General features: G+C 38.2%; 1 protein-coding gene across 1 annotated transcript; it reads left to right on the top strand.

The window, feature by feature from the left end:
• The first annotated feature begins 677 nt into the window (after positions 1 to 677).
• Positions 678 to 3,186, top strand: LOC149552495 (uncharacterized). The gene is made up of 2 exons (XM_089789790.1): positions 678 to 1,456; positions 2,428 to 3,186. The coding sequence occupies exons 1-2, from the start codon at positions 699 to 701 to the stop codon at positions 2,753 to 2,755; spliced, it is 1,086 nt and encodes a 361-aa protein (XP_089645916.1). The 5' UTR covers positions 678 to 698; the 3' UTR covers positions 2,756 to 3,186.
• The last annotated feature ends 18,028 nt before the right edge of the window (positions 3,187 to 21,214 follow it).

Genomic DNA, 21,214 nt, shown 5'->3' with positions numbered 1-21,214 from the left:
CTGACAAAGGCTCACCCGTCAAACTCACACTTCAATTTATCCAGGCCAAACACACCTGCAAAAATTTGATGACGGCTCTGTTAAACAGCGCAAATGAAGCAACTTTTTGACTCTGTAGGTGCCTAAAATATCTTCTCATCCCTTTTTTCATTCAAAATTCCATGGGAGTTGTGGGTAGATAGGATAATAAAGCTCTCCGCAACACCAGTACAGACATAAGTTAATATTCACCCAGTCGCTGTTTCTCAAAGCCAATTTACGAGGGTCTGAGTTGTATTTCTATCTCGTGATCTCATATGAATTTAATTGATCGTCCTTGCTGAGGCGCGCTTTGCAACGAATTGACCCCAAAATGCGAGCCTGTTCCGAGTAGGGTAATTGCGAAGAGTAATTACCCATTTCCTCAATTAAATTGTCCTTTGTTGAGGTGGACTTTGCAATGAATTTGTCCCAAAAATGTGAGCCCATTAAGAAGGAAATGGAGAATGGTAATTACCGATGTGCATTCAAATCCATCTAGTCAATTGAATTGTCCTTGACGAGGCAGGTCTTGCAATGAATTTGCCCCAAAATGCGAGCCCATTTGAAAGCCATTATTATTGAACACCTAGTAATTACCGACGATGAACCAAGATTCAATCCTTCTATATATCCTCCATTTCCAGTATCTGATTCCCAACATCACAGGGAAACAGAGGATGAAAAGAATGGAGAGAACGGGGAAAATGGTGGTGCTGATTTTGACCTTGCAGGTTGCATACGCCACTTCCAGGGGCGGTGGGACTTTAGGGCAAGTCAAGTGCAATTGCCCTCCGCTGGGAGGTGGCGCAGGGGGAGGAATTGGAGGTGGAGTTGGTAGTCCTCCAGTTGGTGGAGGAAGTGGTGGTGGAATAGGTGGAGGAATTGGTGGCCCTCCACTTGGCGGTGGAATTGGTAGCCCTCCAGTTGGCGGAGGAAGTGGTGGAGGAATTGGAGGAGGAATTGGTGGCCCTCCAGTTGGCGGTGGAATTGGTGGTCCTCCAGTTGGCGGAGGAATTGGTAGCCCTCCCATAGGAACAGGCCCGGTATACTCATCTCCTCCACCGGCAACACCATCACTGACGCCTCCATACGGTGGTACATCACCACCGAGTACACCAAGATCCACTCCCCGCCGTTCACCTCCATCCCCATCAAGGGGAGGCTCCTCTCCCACCACACCATCTGTACCTCCCTATGGTGGAACTGTTTCTCCACCCGGTCCCCCTTCCTCTTCCTCACCCACCGTGCCTTCATACGGCACGCCACCTGTACCACCAGCATCATCATCATCACCACCAGTAGTGGGAGCCATTCCTCCTCCTTCTACTGATCCAGGAGTGCCTTCCACGCCGGGGGGTTCTACTCCATCTCTACCGGGCTTTCCCCCTCTCGGCATCATTCCTGGCCTTCCGGGCTCCGGCACTGGCACTTGCAAGTAAGTTCTACACAGCCTTGCTCTGTCTTTCGCCACAGTTTTTTTTTGTAAGTTAATTTAGACAGGCTTTCAGCTACGGATTCGACATACAAGTCTACATAGTCCTGCTGCTGGTTGAGGGTATTACATCCCAGTTGTGTAGTCTTGTTTTTAACTACTCGCATCGTGGTTTTAGTTCTGTTTTTAGCTATAAATGTTACTTCGAAGTGGGGTATATATGTTACACGAGTTGCATAGCCTTGATTTTAGCTATTGAGCATTTGGGTACTACATGGACTACCGTTTTGAGCAATAAATAGTGGATTTTGCGTCAAAGTATTATAGCCTTGTTTTGAGCTGTTTACACTTAAAAGTGACCAAATGAATACTACAGAAAGGTATTATAGTCCTGTTGTCTGTTGTTTATCATACAAACGTTGCAACGAGTATCATATAATACTACTGTATCCCTGTTTTTAGCGGTGTGCATGGAAGTTGATCAATAATTTACTAAATTAAAATATTGAATATTCTGAAGTTGTATGGTGTGATACGGATCCAATTCTATAATTTTTGTGTCAAATTCAATTCTATAATTTTTGTGTCAAATTTGTTGTTCATGTTTCACGAATAGATAGTGATTCACATAAATCTATCTTTGAAGATAATGAATCACATGATTCACATGAATCTATCTTTGAAGATAATGAATCACATGATTCACATGAATCTATCTTTGAAGATAATGAATCACGTGGTTTACATGAATCTATCTTTGAAGATAACTAAAAGCAGAAGTCTTGTTTTACACAAATTGTGGAATGCTGTTTTCAACTGAATATCACCATGTTTGCAGTTGTATATATTTCCACGCAAGTTTGATAGTGCTGTTATCAATTACTGAGTACTACAGTAAAGTTGCATTAGCATTTTTCGTATATTATAATGGGCCATGGGGCATTGCTAACGTTTTGAGTGAATGAAAAATGCAGCTTTTGGGGGTCGCATCCATGGTTGCTCCCACAAATGCCGTTAATATTTAGTTCCATAGCGGACCTATTTGGGAGTGGGCCATTGTTCCCTACAAGTTTGGGGAGGGGGATGACGGTGGAGGAGGCATTGAGGAACAGGCGGAGAGATGGATATGGAACTCTGCTCAGAGAGGGAACGGCGTCCCTGCTTAACTCATTCGTGAACCCAGCATTTCAATATGCGCCACAGCAGGTCAAGAACCACTTCAACGCGGCGCTGCGATCCAACAGAGCAGCCGCGGTGCAGGGTGCCAAGTTTAAGTCCGCCAACGAAGGCCGTTTGCACTGAAATCAGTTTCATGGGGCTCTCTCTCTCTCTCTCTCTCTGTTTTGACCTGCGTGTGTGCTTGTCCATGTTGTTGGTCATAGGTAGTAGTTGCTGCAGCTTAGCTTTGATGCAGATTACGTAGAAATGTAATTTAACCAGTTTTTCCTGTATGAAACTGCTTTCAGTATCTTGGAAGCTGTAGACTTATTAGTATGCTGAGAGAAAAGCTGACAATGTTTTAAATGATCTGGATATAGGTTTTTCTTTTCGATATAGCACCCGTGTCAAATGATCAACGGCCAGTTAAGAGGGAAATAGCGTTCTTAAATGGTTTTTAAGTGGGAATCAACTAATCTTTATTTTTCTGTAGTTTAATTTACTAGATTAGTAGTTGTAGAAAAAATGAGTCTGATTAAAGAAATTACAGCGTGAACTGAATATGTTCATAACTTTATATGGCGTTTCCGTCTAATCATGTTTTTTTGCTTGTTAAATAGGGGAATTTTTTTTTTTTGAGTCCAATTAATTATTGTTTAGTATAGGTAATTTGATAAACGTATTCGAGGGACCCATAGTGCAAATCAAACTGGTGCTTGATAATAGCAATCTCTACCTGAAAATAGAGGAAATGGTTTTTGTGGAGATAAATTTCGTGAGAAAAAAAAAAGAGTAAAGACAAATATTGTGAGAAAAAGGTATGAAAATGTTTATGTTTAAATCAAATTCTATTTTATAAATGAAATATAAATAAAGTGCATTTGGAAGAGAATTTAAGTGAGCTGATATGATCTAAAAACTAACTTTGTAAATACAACTTAATTTAATGAATTTTATTAATGTTGGAATGGATATGAAGCACGATTATTGTATTGACTATCTTGCTAAAATGAATGATGCAAAGATTGTGGGTGCCTTAACATGTGTAGATATGTAGATCACTCTTGATCTTTAATGGTTGAAATGTTTGTTCCATTGTTTGAGAGCTTCAATCAACCTTTTTTGCTTGCTATTTGTTTATGCATTGTCTTGTAGGTAGCGGATATCCAAAGTGAGGGAGAATATTGATAGACCAATTAGGGATCTGAAACCAACAAGGGCTGATTCCATGTCATGTGTGATTTTTGAATTGGAATAGAAGGGTTTTGAGCAATATTCTAGGGATGATCTAGTACTATTCATTTGATTAGGGTAACCTTTGCAATTCTTTGCACATTTTCACAATCTTTGTTGTAAAATTGAAGGCAGCTTTTTGACCACTTTCTATCTTGTTTATTGATTGCCTATTTCTTTTACACAATAAAAAACCAATAAAATAGTGTAGATGGTTGCTTTAATCAAATTGTAGGAAAATATAGTTAAAAAATGAACATTGAATTAAAAATGAAATGTACTTGAAGAAAATAAAGTATGTTGATAAGAAGTAAAGACTAGGTTTGAAAAGTTAATTTTTATGTTTTTTATAGACCTAAATTTTAAAATGTGAAGTTGACTTGCTTCTTGGCTTGGCTTTAGCTAGTGTTGACTAGTATTGACTAGTATTGATGATGGTTTCACAATTATGGGGATCTAAATATAATAGGTTTAATGTTTAAATGCATAATATATTTTTCTTGAATTCTTTGGGGTTAAGAGCTTGAGAAACTTGAATTGAAATTTTCTTGTTGGCAAATTGTTCATGAATAATAATGCATGTATTATTTGCAAATTGATCATGAATAATCATGCATGTATTATTTTTGTAAACTAATGGAGGATATATGACTTATACACTAGTCATCATTTTGAAATATAAAACTTGAAGGTCAACATAGGTTTGAAATCCTTTCCAAAATATAATAACTTTTAGAATTTTTGTTTGGGACCTAAAGTAAAGTATTAGGGCAACTAAATTTCCTTCTTTCCTCTCATTTGGTTGCAAATTAAGATTAGAGGTACTAATTGATAAGATAGCGTTAGTTTGAGTTGGAATGAGTGGAATCAAGGTTGAATGATGAGCATAACAAATATAGTAGACAAGTGACACTAAAATAAGGCCCAAGTAAGAATTTGAGTTGGGATGAGTAGAATGAAGGTTGAATGATGAGCATAACAAATATGGTAGACAAGTGACACTAAAATAAGGCCCAAGCAAGAAATTGTATTAGGGATAAAATTTATGAAGTTATGCTTATAGAAGCATGAATTATGTCAAACATTCATACTGAGTTCTTTTTGAATTGTATATAACATACATTGTGCCAAACATGTTTGGTTGGCTCAAATTAGGTGAAAGTGGTTATTTATGTAAACTTGAATTTTGAATATAAAATATGTTGCTTAGTGATTCTCTTCTTCTAGAAGCATGAATTATGTCAAACATGTATATTAGGCTAAATTTGCTTTATATATACAAGTTCTTTCTGAATTGTATATAACATACATTGTGCCAAACATGTTTAGTTGGCCCAAAGTAGGTGAAAGTGGTTGTGTAAACTTGAATTTTGAATATAAAATATATTGCTTAGTGATTCTTTATTTCTAGAGTAGCATGCATATTTTGAAAAATCTAAAAGTAGTGTAGATGTTATTTAATAAAAATAAAATAAAATTTATTTTGGTCAATGAACAAATTTTGTTCACTAAATTAGTGGAGTCACAATGGGGGACTCAACCCTAGATAAATTTTGTTTAGGCTTTATCACCTTGGTACGACTCTTGTTGGTAGAGTTTTCATACTCTTATCATTCTCTTCCTTCCCTACTATCTTCACTTTATTATTCTTTTGGTATGATTGATGTGAAAAGATGCTTTGAAGGGACTTTGAAACCTTGTTACTCCTCCCTTAGTTTCCTTGTCCCTTCTCCATCTCATCACTCCTCAACACCTCCCCTTATCACTCCTTATGGTTGTTGGAAATCTATTACGAAAACTAAGATGATGAGAGGGGAGAGGGTCGAATTAGAAACTACAAAACTTTAACACTTCAAACATGAACCATATTTGATCTCCACCATAAAACCCACTTTAAGTATTAACTATATATCAAATTAAACATCAACTACAATTCAATATGAGATCTAACATCTAATAGCATGAATAAATTCACAAAAAAAGAGAGCAATTGATCAAGATATTACACTAGAAATGGTAATGCGTAAGCCCTCCAAGGTGAAGGTAAAATTGTGGTGGGGATGACATTCACAAATATTTTCACTATTGTAGCAATACAGGGTGCTTGTTAAGGTTAGAATGTTTGATCACTTAGATGATTCATCGTGTTAGGAGTTTGATTTATTAAGAGCTTTCAAGATTGTTTTGATTAAGTAAAAAACAAGTTTTGAAAGACCCTAAAACTTTGTACAAAGGGACAAGAAAGATATAACAATGAAGGAATATAGAACAACTGTAGAACACCAACCAACAAATTAGAGGGAAACATTAAAGTTCCCCACAAGAGGGTAAACAACACAAAAAGTTAATGACCATCAAGATTTACATTTTGGTTCAATTGTTTAAAAATGTAAACACATTAAACAAAGGTTTAGAGGGTTTGACTTTTTTTCCCCTTTTAATTGATGTCCATCCATCCTCCACCTTCTAGTAGCCTTCTACTAATGAGGGCAAATTGTAGGGCAAGGGGTAGCCCCACAACTAGTCCCCAAAACTTGTGTAGAAGAAAAATGGGCCTTTATATCCCCAGGAACAAGAGATAAACCAATTTAATCAACATTAGCAACAATGTTCATGACAAAGTCAATAGCAAAAGAAGGGTCAAGAGCAACATTCTAAATCAAATTTGCCATAGGGACAACATTCATATCATCAAAGACAACAAAATCTTCAGCCAAAGAAAGAGCATTATTCATTCAAGATTGTTAGGTCTATTTTGGTTAAAATATTTTATATCATAAGTAAGTGAGTACTCTCTTAGAAGATTTTCAAAGGCTTGTGAGGACCACTTTGTTAAGAGATTTACCCTAAAATACTTAATATAATGTATTAGTACTCAATCATTCTGTTTGCACTAGAATGCAGATAACCTGTCTCCTATCCAATGTAATATCACCTCTTTGTGACTTATATTCAATGTCTCCTTACAACATTGTTCGGTCGCCTTTTCCTTTCACCTCTTTGATTCATCTTGAACTTTGTATCCAAACTTCTCATTTGCATCCTCTTTAATTTAGGTCTAAGATCTCTCTTAAATAGCTATTCTAGGAAGATTCTAGATCATGATCAACGATCTAGATTCATCCCTTTTGTTGCTTGATCTTTCTATTTTTTCACAGATTGGGCTAGAAATGTTGATGATAGAAAAAATACTATTCTCATTAGGAGAAAGGCACTGATTACATGGTTGAGTAAGAAATTGTATCGTCTTGAAATGGAAGCACTTTCACGATAAGAGCGTTTAGCCCTTTGAGTAAGTCGTCTGGGGTCATGTCAAGAGCCTTAAATAGGTCTTTGCATGGATTTGATTATTTCCTGCCTATTATGGTTTTCTCCCTTTGTTTCTAGTTTTTTTTTTTTTGATAATTTACTCTCAAAAATTGAATACTTTGACTTTTTGGGTCGACTACGACCTGAAGGGTCAAGGTTGACCTTGACCTTGACCTTGACCTAGGGCAGAGTCGACCTCAACCTTGACCCCAAGTCCAGATTTAAAGTTTCGGAGGTTTTAGGATGTTAGGCTTTGAAAAGTTTCATTTTCCCATTTTTAGGCCTGTTGTTTTGATGTAATAACCCTAATCAGTTATAAATTCTTCAAATACCAAATTCTTTTATACTTTAGTTGTTTGACATTTCGTTAAACACTTTGCAAGTAAGAGATATATTGCACATGTAAGTTCTAAGTGCTTTCTAAATGCCAAACTTTAATAAATATGCTTCTAAAGAACACATCAAACAACTAATAATGAAGATGCAATTGTATTTTAATAACATTGATTACAAATAAGAAAATATGCATCTACATCTATGAGACATTAGGGCAACAAATTTTGATATAAAACTCTGATATAAATAAGATTAGAATAGATTTTACAAATCTTACTAATGCCCTAAATATCTACTCTCAAACAATGCAAAATGCAGTAGTAGACTAAAATCTATAATTGCTCCAAAAACATGATTTTTCCTATAGCAAATTCCAACTTATTCTTTACTCCACAAAGTTGGCCCTAGGCCACAAATTTGGCACTACGAAAAGATTGGTTTGTCTTCTCCAACAGTTGCAACCCTTCAGAAGATATTTCACCCCCTTAGTTATGCAAATCAATGAGAGCGTTTGTTCCCAACGATCAATATAACAACTGCAGAAACCCTTGGCTCCACAAGCTATTCAAAAGAGTAGATGACAACACATTCAATGCTCAACAATGAGGTAGCCCTCCCTATTTATTATTTTCCTTCATCCTTCTAGAAGGAAATAAAATATTATCTAATTTCACTCTTTAGAAGCTTTCCCCCCCTTCCCAATACAATAATTAGTTGTGCTTCTAGACAATTAAATTAATTTAATATAGAGTCACCTTTTAATTTTAATAAATTTAATGACTTTATAAGAAATCAATTTCATCAATTTCTCCTTATTTCTCTACTTAGCCTTCGGAGAATGTAAAGGCTAAGAACTCCATTGGGATGCTAAAAAGATGGGGACATTATAGTCTGCCTCTCTTGAAATTGCTTGTCCCCAAGCAATCTCAGCTCTGGATGCTACAAAATTTCTTCATTCTCCCAAGTGGCATCCTCTATTGGTAGGTCCTTCTACTTCACCAAGTACTCCTTGATAGTACATCTCCTCAAATTTCTCTCCCTGAACTCAATGATAGCCTCTAGTACTAAAACCAATTTCCCCTCATCATCCAAGGGTGGAAGCACTATAGAAGGAACAATTTGGTGTCTTAATGCCTTTCTGAGATGTGACAATGAAAAATATTATGGACTCCGCTCTCTATCAATAAATCCAACTCATAAGTTACCTCTCCAACTCTCCTGATCACCCTAAAAGGCCTATAATAATGTGGCTTAAGTTTTTCAGCACCACTGTTCTTGAGAGTGGATTGACGGTAGGGCTACAACATCAATTATACCATATCACCTACCTCAAAAGTCCGCTAAAAAAACTTCTGATGAGCATACTGCTTCTGTTGATTTTGTGCCTTGGTGATATTATCCTTAAGAGCCTTCACATTGTCTTGGCTCTCCTGTAATAAGTCTCCAACACTGGGCACTCTACTATTTGATAGCAACAAATCCATGAAATTTGGTGCCTCATATCCATATAATGTCATGAATGGTGAGATTTGGATAGACATGTGATAAGTGGAATTATAACAATATTCACATAGATATATCCACTTAACCCAAGCTTTCTGTTGCCCTGCTATGTAATTTTGGAGGTATCCCTCCACCCATTTGTCCACTATCTTTGCTTGACCATCTGTCTGGGGGAGGTAGCTAGTACTTGGAGTGAGCTCTATCCTGCACAATCTAAACAACTCCTACCAGAAGTGACTCATAAATTTGCTATCCCTGTCATTGACAATGCTCCAAGGTAAACCATGCAACCTAAATACCTCTCTAAAGAATACATTTTCCACCTGTGTAGTAGTGTATGTAGTGTTGATTAGAAGTGGACAAACTTTGTAAGCTGATAAACAATATATATACAGTCTCTACCCTGGGCTCTCGGTAGTCCTATGATGAAGTCTATGTATAAACACTCTCACTTCCTGTCAGGAATCGAGAGTGGCTTAAGTAAGCTGGTTGGGTAAGTGTGCTCATATTTATTCTGTTGGCAAGTAGGACACTCTCTAACATATTGCAACACCTCATCTTTGAGCCCTTTCCACGAAAAAATGCTCACGAATTTTTCAATAGGTTTTGTAAAAACTTGGATGTCCTACCATAAGTGAGTCATAATAAACTTTCAACATCGTCCTCTTCACCTTTGACCCTAGCACCAAATAAATGAGCCTTTTGTAAATGATGATCTCATTCACAAGGGTGAAATCACTATTCTAGATTAATCCATCTATGAATACTGATGCTCATGTATCCTTTGCATACCCTGTAAGGATCAAATGTCTCCAATCCTTTGATATATCTGTCATCATGCTCAAGTGGGATCTTCGTGACAAGACATCTGGTACTAAATTTTATGCCCCCTTGAAATAGGTAATATCAAAATCATATGCTTGTAATTTACTTACCCATTTCTGTTGCCTGTCATTAAGATCTCGTTGCCCTTGGAAATGTTTCAGGTTATTGTGGTAGGTTTTTAAGTTGAATTTGCTAGCCACTAAATACTGCCTAAATTTGGCCAAAGCATGCATTATGGCCAACATTTCCTTATCATAAATGTTGAAGCTCCTCTCAGACCCCTTGAGCTTCCTACTCTCATAAGCAATCATATGCTTGTCCTGCATAAGCACTACTCCAACACCTTTGCCAGATGCATCACAGTGCAACTGAAAAGGTTTGCTAAAATTTGTTAATGCTTGTCATCAACTCCTTGAATTTTTCAAAACACTCCTATGCCTCAAGAGTCCATAAGAAAGCCCCTTTTCTCATCAAGTCTATCAAGGGTGCTACATGCATATAATATCCACTAACAAACCTCCTATAGAATCCACACAAGCCCAAAAAAACTCTCAATTGTGTCAGGTTTACTGGAGTAGGCCACTCAATAATAGCATGAATCTTTTTAGGATCCATGCGTACTCCCTCGGCACTGATAATGTTACCCAGCTATAATAATTCTGGTAATCCCAAATCACATGCGGACTCCTTTTCACACAAGCACTCCTTGCTTAGAATGCTCAACACAATGTCTAAGTGTCGCATATGCTCATCCCATGTCCTACTATACACCATGATGTCATCAAAGAAGACTAACACAAATTTTCTCAATTGATGCCGAAAAACCCTGTTCATTGTGGACTGAAAAATCACTGGAGAATTAGTCAACCCAAATGACATAACTACAAACTCAAAATGACCACAATGACATTTAAATGTTGTTTTTTCTATATCTTTCTCTCTGACTCAAATATGATGATAGCCTGATCTAAAATCAATTTTGGGGAAGAAATATGCTCCATGTAGCTCATCTAATAACTCATCAATCCATAGGATGGGGTACCTATTTTTTATAGTCTTCTTGTTCAACACCCTATAATCTACGCACATCCTAAGAGTTCCATCATTCTTCTTCACCAAAACCATAGAAGAAGTGAAAGGTGACTTACTTGGTCTAATGTGCCCCATAGCAAGTAGTTCCTTGATGGTTTTCTCGATCTCATCCTTCAATCTCTTTGGATGTTTGTAGGGTGTGATCATGATGGGTTTAACACCCTCCTCTAACTCAATAATATGCTCAATACCTCTACTTGGAGGTCTCCCTAGTGGTATTGCACTGAAAACCTTATAGTGCTTAATTCTTAGTTCCTATATGTCTAGGTGATATTTTAATTTTTGTTGCCCCTATGATGGCATTAAAGTGAAACGAGTTGCCCACTCAACTTGGTCATGTTTCAACAAGCTCTCCATGTGTTTGCAAGACATCATGCTAAACCCACTGTCATGAATGACCTTGAGTATATGGGTCTTGCCCTCTGATTGAAACTTCATTTCCATATCTCTCAAATTGAGAGTGAACTCCCCTATGTCATGTAACCAAGTCATACCCAAGATCAAATCTGTATCACCCATGTTAACAACATAAAAATCTGCTTTGAAATCAAAATTATTGATCTTTAGGGGTACACCTATAAAATTCCTATCACATTTAGAGAATGTAGCCATCAACTACCCTCACTCTAAGACCCTCAAATTGCTCTGTCTGTATTCCACGCTTCTCAATCAATAAAATTGTGAGTAGCACTTGTATCAAACAAAGTAATAACTCACTGACTAGCCAATATCCCTCTCATCCTGAATGATCCCTCTTGGTGTATACTAGTGAGATAGGCCTCCTTAAGTCTACACCCAGTCTTCTCATCACCTATATCTTCCTTTTCTTTAATTGATTCCTCATTTTTAGATTGTTGGTTTGAATTTTTAGAATCAGAATCCTCATAACATGCCCACATAACCTTGTTTGCTTTCCCCTTTGGCCTCAAAGGATAGTCATGGTTCATATCATAGGGCCCTTTGCAATAAAAACAAAGTTTTTTCTTCCTTAAATCATTCAATGTCTCTCTATCCAAAGGAGCAAATGATTTATCTTTATTTTCAACCTTTGTTTCATTCCTCTTAGGTTTCTTGAAGAATGGTTCGTCTTTGCTAAATGATGCACCCTTTGACTGAAATTTATTTGCTGGGGCTGCTTATTCCATACTTCTAGCCATCTTAATTGCTTCTCACAAATTGAATGGATCAAAGGATTTTACCCAACCCTTCAGTGGTTCAGATAATCTCTCAGTGAACAAAACAACCAATCTCCTATCTAATATATCTGACACTATAATGGATAGCCTCTGAAAGTCACTAATGAAATACTCCAATCTGCCTATCTGTTTCAACTGGGCCAACTCCCTGAAGTAGACTTCTAGATCCTTCTTATTAAACCTCTCTACCAACTTGTCAATGAAGTCCTGATAAGAAGTTACTTGGTTATGCTGAAGGGTAACCATCCCATGGTACCATCAATCATGTGCAACTCCCTCTAAATGTAGTGTGACATATTTTATTGCCTCCACTTCTGTCATAAGACACAGTGCTAAAAAGGTATCAAGCTTGTGAATCAATTCTTGCATACCATTTTTCTACTCCCATCAAATGTAGTCAAAGAAAGCTTCCCTATAGCACACTTTAATTCATTATCCTCACCACAAGGTCTCCTATTCTATCTAACTTCATGATAGTGTTCTCTTCTTTAGTTCACAAACCTCTCAAAAGACATTCTCTCCCATACCTACGATGTCAATAATTCTCATTCATCATTAGTAGCCATAGGGATATCTGCAAACGTCCCATCCTCAGCTTCCTCTACTAGCTCTTGTACTGGTTTCTCCCTAAAAAAGGTAGGACGTGTGGGATTTTTTGCTATTTTGGAAAGGGTTCTATGATCTCTAGGTGATCCCACTGTACACTTGTTATCCCCTTGTTCCTAATTCCATCTATTTTGTGGGTACATGCACTCAACCATGGTAGTGAGTGCCTGCAAAGCTTGAGCCATCTGCTCTTGTTCTGTAACCATCACTCTTAAAAATTTGCTTGTTTCCTAATGCTCATTCCTATTGTCTCTTAGTGAGTTACGCTTTTGCTTGTCACCCATGCTGCCTGTCAAAATCTTGTTCCCTGTCAAACATAGCTTGCCTATGAGTGTAAAATCTGTGAGAGCCAACCCTAAGTGGTTGCATGTGATTGCTAAACCCTCAGGATGGCAGGAACTAGGCCCTAATACTAATGTAATAAATCTAATTGGTTATAATTTCTTCAAACACCAAATTCTTTTATACTTCAGTTGTTTGATATTTTGTCAAACACTTTGCAAGCAAGAGATATATTGCATATGTAAATTCTGATTGCTTTCTAAATGCCAAACTTTAATAAATATGCTTCCAAAGAGCACACAAACAACTAACAATGAAGATGCAATTATTTTTGAATAACACTAATTACAAATAGGAAAATATGTATCTACATCAATAAGACATTGGGGCAAAAAATTCTGATATAGAACTTTGATATAAATTAGATTACAATATATTTTACAAACCCTATTAATGCCCTAAATATCTACTCTCAAACAATGCAAAATGTAGTAGATTAAAACCTGGAATTGATCCAAAAACATGAATTTTCCTGTACCAAATCACTATAGAAAATTCCAACTTATTCCTTGCTGCACAAAGATGGCCCTAGGCAACAAATTTGGCAATATGAAAAGACTGGTTTTCTTTCTCCAACAATCACAACCCTTCAAAAGATATTTCACCCCTTTATTTATGCAAATCAATGGCAGTGTTCATTCTTAATGATCAATATAACAACTGCAGAAACCCTAGGCTCCACAAGCTATCTAGAAGAGTAGATGGCAACACATTCAATGCTCAACAATGAGGCCTCCCTCCCTATTTATTCTTTTCATTCACCTTTCTAGAAGGAAATCAAATATTATTTAATTGCACTCTTTAGAAGCTTCTCCCTTTCCAAGGCAATAATTAGTTGTACTTGTAGAAAATGCACTCTCTAGAAGCTTCCCCCCCTTTCCAATACAATAATTAGTTGTACTTGTAGAAAATTAAATTAATCTAATATAAAGTCACCTTTTAATTTTAATATATTTAATGACTTTATAAGAAATCAATTTCATCAATTTCTCTGTATTTCTCTACTTAGCCTTCGGAGAATGTGAAGGCTAAGAACTCCACTAGGATGCTAAAAAGATGGGGACATTATATTCGAGTTTCATAATGGTAAACTCTTAAATTGCATTTAATCTAGGTCCATTTCTAGGGGTTAAGGTTAATTGGGATTTAATTCTCCAATTGCTGACCTTTCTAGAAGTTCGTGCCCTAGATCGCTACATAAGGAAGCTTTCTTCTCTCATTTTGACATCTATCTATTATCTACTTTTTCACGAGGAGATGATCTAGAGATAACTTTCTATTATTGAGCATTCAAGCATTCAAGATCCAATTCATCAAGGAGATCCATTGTTAGCCATTGAAGGATTCAATCTTTATGGAACCCTGTTTTTGAAGATTTCTCCATCCACATTCATTCAAGCCTCTTCCTATTCTAAGATCTATTCAAGATTGATGTTTAAGATCTAATGTCATTGATTTGAGACATCCTAAACACAATTGTACATTCATTTGGAGCATCCATACTTGTGGATTCAAGGATTCAAATCCTTCATAAGGATTTCAATATAAACAAGCTGAATAGTTCTATTTACTTTGTTTTTGATTAGATAAACAAGTTTTACAAGGATCTTGAAACTCAATAGTTAAAACATATAAGGCTGATAATAAGCGTGAAAGCCTAGCCAAAAAAGTATAAATTCAGAGGCTGATAATAAGCATAAAGCCCAGCAAAAAAGTAGAGTTCTGAGAAAACACCAGGAAAAAAGATAAGTAAAACCACGGCCTAAAGCCAAAACAAAAGCCAAAAGACAAAGAAAAACAAAAGAACAAGCGAGAGTTATTTCTCGCTCTTTCGCTTCAGCTCTTGCATAACCTGATCAGCCTCGAAGGCCAGTTGATTCTCCTCCACTTCCAACTGTTGTGCCCTTTGGACCCCCTAGTCCTGATCAGGAATGGTGTTGTCTTTTGCAGAGTCGTTCTCTATTCTAGCTTCATCCCTGTCTTTTCCTTCCTCATCATCCTGCATTTCTTTGTCTTTGATCCATCCCATAAGAGAGATGATGTTGTTGTTAATGGATCTTAACAAAGAGAACATCTGATTCGCAAGGTTGTGATTGTAGTTCTCTAGGTTGAGTATCCTTCTTTCTGCCAGACTGAACCTGTCAGCTGAATCCGTCCTCCTATTAGCATCCATCCCATTCCTTGTTGCCTCAATATGTCTCACCTGTTCTTTGACCTCCTCCAGCTCGTGAAAAAGCTATTTGATTTATCTAAATTTTTTAATCATATTGTTACGAGCATTATTCAAGAGGTTCATCCCTGTCTCCTTGGCTCTGTCCAAAATAGCCACTATTGCTGGGTCAACGAGTTCTTCTAACCTCTGTTCCTCTTGATTTTCCATGAGGATTTGGGGATTCATGGCCTCCCTGAAGATGCCCATCTTCGAATTCTTGACATTAAAGTTTATCCAAGCTTTCCTCCTATCATTGACCTGCACTTGCCCTTCCACATACCCTGCATTCTCCTCTTTCTATTCCTCAAGTTGGGCTTGGAGGTGGACAGGAGATAGGGGCAACACAGGTGCCTCCTCAAACCGAGAGGGCACTTCCTCCAAATTCTCCCTCTTGCATTTCTTCCTTCCACTTTCATCCTTAATTTCCTCCAATGTCTCCTTAACCGCCTCCTCAGACTCCGACTCTTCCTCATCATCGCTGACTTCCTCCTCATCCTTCTCAGGAGGCTTCTGCCCAAGATCCCTAGGGCTTTTTTTGCTAGGGGTTATGGGGGAGGGCAACTTTTTAGCTTGGTGAGTTGCTAATTTCCCCAAAGAAGAGATCCCTCCTTCTTCATAGTTGATGCTCTGAATTTCATATGAGTTAGAGGAGTAACTAGAACTACTAGAATCCACCTTCTCTGCTTGAGGGGGAGCAATGTTTATAGTCTGAGCCTTGAAGTGCTCGTGGATAAGCAGCAATAGCCCCTCATGTAGAGCCGAGTTTGCGGTGGGCTTCTTTTTGAAGCTGTCCATCGCCTTGCTCACAGAGGTTAATAGATAATATGGAAAGGAAATATTAGCATTATGCCATAAATGATTCAATATAACAAAGTGGTGGGTATGAGCTCTATCAAACCTAGGGTCTAATGTGATGTACTCGATAACAGCTCTCAGAACATACCTCCACGCTTCTTCATGGAGTCGGAGACATAGTAGGTGTCAATCTTTCTCAGTGCCTTTAGTTCCTTCTCACTCTCCACAAAGTCCCTAACCGCATTGGCCAAGAGCTTCTTATCCCTGAAGAATTTAAAACTTTCGATAGGGATTTTGGTGATAGTCGCAATCACCTCCTCCGTTATCCAGAAGTAGACCCCTTCACCTTCACCCTGCCATCCTTCTAGGACTCCACCATACTTTTGGTCACCTCCTGATTGAATCCATGCAACTTCATGATATAATTGGTAACCCCACCCTCTTCAAGCTTTTGCCACACTTTCTCCCTACTTCTCCATTTCTCAAAATCTCCCACCAGCTCCTTTCTGCACCTTTTTCCTACCATTTTTGCACACTGCACACCCTCTTTAATCATTTTATCCTCACTCTGTGACTGAAAGGTACCACTGAGAGTAAGCTATAACCAGAGAAAAATAGCCCTACTATTGCTCCAAAAGTGAGTGTGAAAAACAACCCACAAAGCGTGTCGATTAATCAATAATGAATTACTGCAGTTACAATTTCCCATGCTTCCATTTTGAAAAGTACCCTTATTTCTTAAAACCTTCATAATCATAATTATAGCTTGATTTTCTCTGTACTTCCTTGGATCTTGTCTAAGTTAATCAAACTTTTAACGTCTATTGGTAAACAAATTCTAGGATGCCAAGTCATTTTTTGGTCTGTGCTGACCCCAATGTTTGCAAACCTATCGGTAATCGGGTTTGCTTCCCAAAAAATATGAGTGACGTGGATTCTATTAAATTTGGTGAGGGTCTCACATGTCTCATCAATTAGATTTGCAATCGTCCATGATGGATATGAGTTGCCAATGATGCACTTTATAATGTTGTTTGAATCCCCTTCGATCCATAAATTGGTAACACCAATTTCAAAAGCCAGTTTTACAACATTGCATGTAGCATTCACTTCCGCAAAATGATTGGTTTGGAATCCCAGTAGGAGAGAAAAAGCTGCAATACTATCTCCATTTTCATTCCTTATCACACCTCCACTACCCGAGGAGCTAGGGTTGCCCTTGGAGGCTCTATCAAAGTTGGCTTTGTGCCAGCCTTCAGGGGGGAGGAACCACTTGGTTTTCCTATCTTTTCCTTGAACTGTCTTTTACCTTCTCCTTTTTCTTGCCTCCTATCTCAAATTCTCCCCCCTTCCTCACCGAAAAGTTTTCCTTTATGTTACTGAAAATCTTTCTCCCAACAACTAAAGCTAGCTCCTCCCTATCTCTAAAAATCCGATTGTTTCTCTCCTTCCATATGCTCCAACAAAAATGGGGCAAGATCCAGGAGCTAATTTCCTTCAAGACAGACCCATTGAACAAGCCATGCCATTGACAAAAAAAATCTAGGAGGTTAGAAGGAAAGCACCAGTTGTGGCCCAAGTCCTGGGTGAGGATGCCCTAAACTGTCCTAGAGAAAGAACAGTGAATGAACATATGATTGCCTATCTCTAACTCTTCTTTACACAAAACACATATGATGGGCATGGTGTGACCTCTTTTGATGAGATTTTCCTGGGTTAGAGTTTTGTCCTGAAGAGCCAACCAAAAAAACATGTTGACTTTTGGCGTGAGGCCAGGGATCCAAGCCCTCAACCAAGGGGGAGACTCTTTTAAGCTCCATAAAGTAGAGTACCTAGAGGCAACCGAATAGAGCCCATTGGCATTATCCCTCCAAACTAGTTCATCCTTATTGTTGCTAAGGGACAAGGAATTAAGCATGATCATGATTGGTTTGAGGTCATCTGAGATAATGGAAAGGTCCCTCCAACCCTGTTCGGTCCTGTAATTGCTAACTTTGTGCCAATAAAGGTTGATGTAATCATTAGCCCAAAACCCATAACTAGGGTTGTTCATAAGGGGGCCCTCAGAAAGCTAACTGTCTGACCAGAACATAATGTCCTCCCCATTACCCAGCTTCTAGGAGACTTTTGAGTTAGCCAAGTCCCTGACTTTTAAGAAACCATTCCAAACAATAGAGCCTCTTGGGATATGCTCACTGAAGAGGGTGAACTGAATAGAGGGCCTCTTTATATACTTATTAACTACAGCGTCTCTCCAATCCCTCGTGCTACTAAAGATGTGCCATATTTGCTTTTCCAGGAGGGCCTTATTGAGGTGAATGAGCTTCCTCATTCCCAGACCTCCATTCTTCTTGGGGAGGTAAACTTTGTCCCATGCAAAAAGGGGGTATCTTTTATTCCTTTCAGCTCTTGTCCACAAAAAATCCCTCTAGATTTTCTCCATCCTCTTAGCGTATTTCACCGGTATGGTAAAAAGGCTCAGAGCATATATCGGAAAGTTTTGAAGGATGGATTTAACTAGTTAACATTTTCCAACTTGGCTAAGAATGGATCCTTTCCAGCCTACCAGTTTCTTACTAAACCTTTCTATAATGCCATTCTAGAAGGAATCTGAAGGGGTCATTCCCAAGGGGAGACCAAGGTAGGTAGAAGGAAGCTTCCCCACCTGACATCCCAAGATTTTGGAGATTCTCTTCTATCTTTCCTCTGAAGTATTGATAAAGAAAACATAACTTTTGTCCCAATTGATGAGCTACCCCGACCCTCTAGAGTAGGTGTCCGAAGTGTCTTTCATAACCTTTGCCTCCTTGACCGAGGCCTCTCCACCCAGAATAGTGTCATCTACAAATTGCTGATTTGTAAAGGGGGTGCATTTGGAAGAAGGTTTAAAACCTTTGATCCTCCCTTCTTTCTTTTTCTTCTCCATGATTCTGCCAATGCATTCCACCAAGATAATAAAGAGAATAGGCGATAGAGGATCCCCCTGACGTAGGCCTTTGGTAGGTTTGAAGAAATCAGAGGGGGATCCGTTAACTAAAATAGCTAGAGAGGGAGTGGTGACTAGTTGCAAGATTAGCTTACACGATTTGACATCAAAGCCAAAAGCCTTCAATACCAAATTCAAAAAAGACCAATCAACCTGATTGTAAACTTTGGACATGTCTAGTTTGAGTAACATCCCTTCTCTCTTTCCAACTTCCATAGAGTGAATCACTTCATGCACCATAATAATCGAATCAAGAATCTGTCTACTTGGAACAAAACCAGATTGTTGCTGAGAAATAATCAGGGGGAGAAGCTTAAGCAACCTCGCAGTGAACACCTTCGGGATGATTTCATAAAAGGATTTGCATAAACTGATGGGTTTGAACTTATCCAAAGTGTCATCTCCTAGCACTTTAGGAATAAGAACTAAGAATGTAGAGTTTATTTCCTTCAGAATACTTCTGGCTCCAAAGAATTTCTGAACTGCCTTCACAACATCTTTCATAATGACAGGCCAGTACATTTGGAAAAAGAAGGTGGGAAAGCCATCAGGGCTAGGCGATTTATCCTCCGGAAGAGAAAAAAGAGCTTCTCTTACTTTAGAATCAAAAGGAATGGCCCCGAGCAGATTATTATGGTGTGGTAGGAGGATCTGAGGAATACAAGAAACAATATTATCATGGTCCACTTTAGAGAGCAAAGGATCCCAAGAAAGCAGGGAGGAGAAAAAGGACACAACTTCATTCGATATATCTTCTTCCTTTGTCAGCACACACTGGTCTTTCTTCAAGCCAAAAATCCTGTTGTTTGCTCTATGTTTAAGAGTTGTTAAATGGAAAAAATTTGTGTTCTGGTCTCCTTCCTTGAGCCAGTTGATTCTAGATCTTTGCCTCCAAAAATTTTCCTCTTTGCTAATGATGTCATGTAAATCAGACAGAATGGATAGCTCTTCTTCCCTATTCGAGGCATCATACCCATTTTCCTAAATGGAGGCTTGGATAGAAGAGAGATTTGCAGAGAGATCCTCTTTAAGAGAGAATATGTGACCGAAATATGACTTATTCCAAGCTTTTACCATCCTTTTAACATTGCCAAGTTTTATAGCATCCCTGAACATTATAGTGCTTTCCACTTCTATGCTCCACTAGACCTTAATCCTTTCTAAAAGGTCAGGGTGGGAAGTTCACATTTTCTCAAAATGGAAGGGAGGAGGTCTAAAGGGATTAGAAGGAACAATCAAGAGGGAGATAGGGGAGTGGTCAAACCCAACTCTAGGCAAAAGAGCTAACTTGCAAGAGGAAGACTGTAGCCAATCAGGAGAAATGAGAGCTCTATCCAATCGAACCTGAATACAATCCTTGCCTATGCGTTTATTGGACCAAGTGAAGTCACCTCCCATTAGGTCCAGATCTAGAAAAGCCAATCCATTGATGAAGTTAGAAAGGTCATGCTTGCTATCCCAGTCCTGAGGCAGACCACCCTTCTTCTCCTTGTCCAAAAGAGGGGTATTGAAGTCTCCCATAATGATTCCTTTCTTCATATTGCTATTATGTACCAACCCTTTTTCTCTAGACTAGTAGGACTTTCTATCTCTCTTATTATTGGAAGCATATAAATTGAGCAAAAACCAAAATTCATTGGACTGGATATGGAACCCTTTACAAAAAAGAATGTTACCTATATTGAAGACTAATTCCACCCTGAAAAGTTTGGTCTTGAATAATGTCAGCAGACCCCCAGATGCTCCATCAGAGTCCGATGCCTCCTCGCTCATCACGTTGCTGAACTTAATTTTTCTCAATGAATCCTTTTTCATTTTTGTTTTTTGGATCATCAAAATGTCAGGTCTCTAGTCTCTAATCAGATTCCTAATAATTTCTTGTTTATGGGCACCATTTAGGCCCCTAATGTTCCATGAGATGATCTTCATTTTTTATTCTAGAAAAATCCTTCAGAGTGCTTTGGCACCCATTCACCAAGTATCTTCTAGTCTCCTCCTCTCTGGACTCCCTCTCTAGTTTTTTGCCTACTTTGGTAGTAAATCCCACATCTAGTTTGCAGCTGCTCTTGGTCACCGTAGGAGAAGCCTTAGACAAATCTCTAATTTGTTTCTTCCTTGGTGTCTCTCCCTTCTTTTCAAACTTCAAGGAACTAGAAGCCCTGTTACCA

This window comes from Cupressus sempervirens, chromosome 6 (assembly GCF_028749045.1).
Source record: "Cupressus sempervirens isolate cs-2001-9-10 chromosome 6, ASM2874904v1, whole genome shotgun sequence".
Classification (NCBI taxonomy): Eukaryota; Viridiplantae; Streptophyta; class Pinopsida; order Cupressales; family Cupressaceae; genus Cupressus; species Cupressus sempervirens.
The sequence above is the reverse complement of the archived record's forward strand: the minus strand, read 5'-3'. Positions and strand labels throughout refer to the sequence as shown.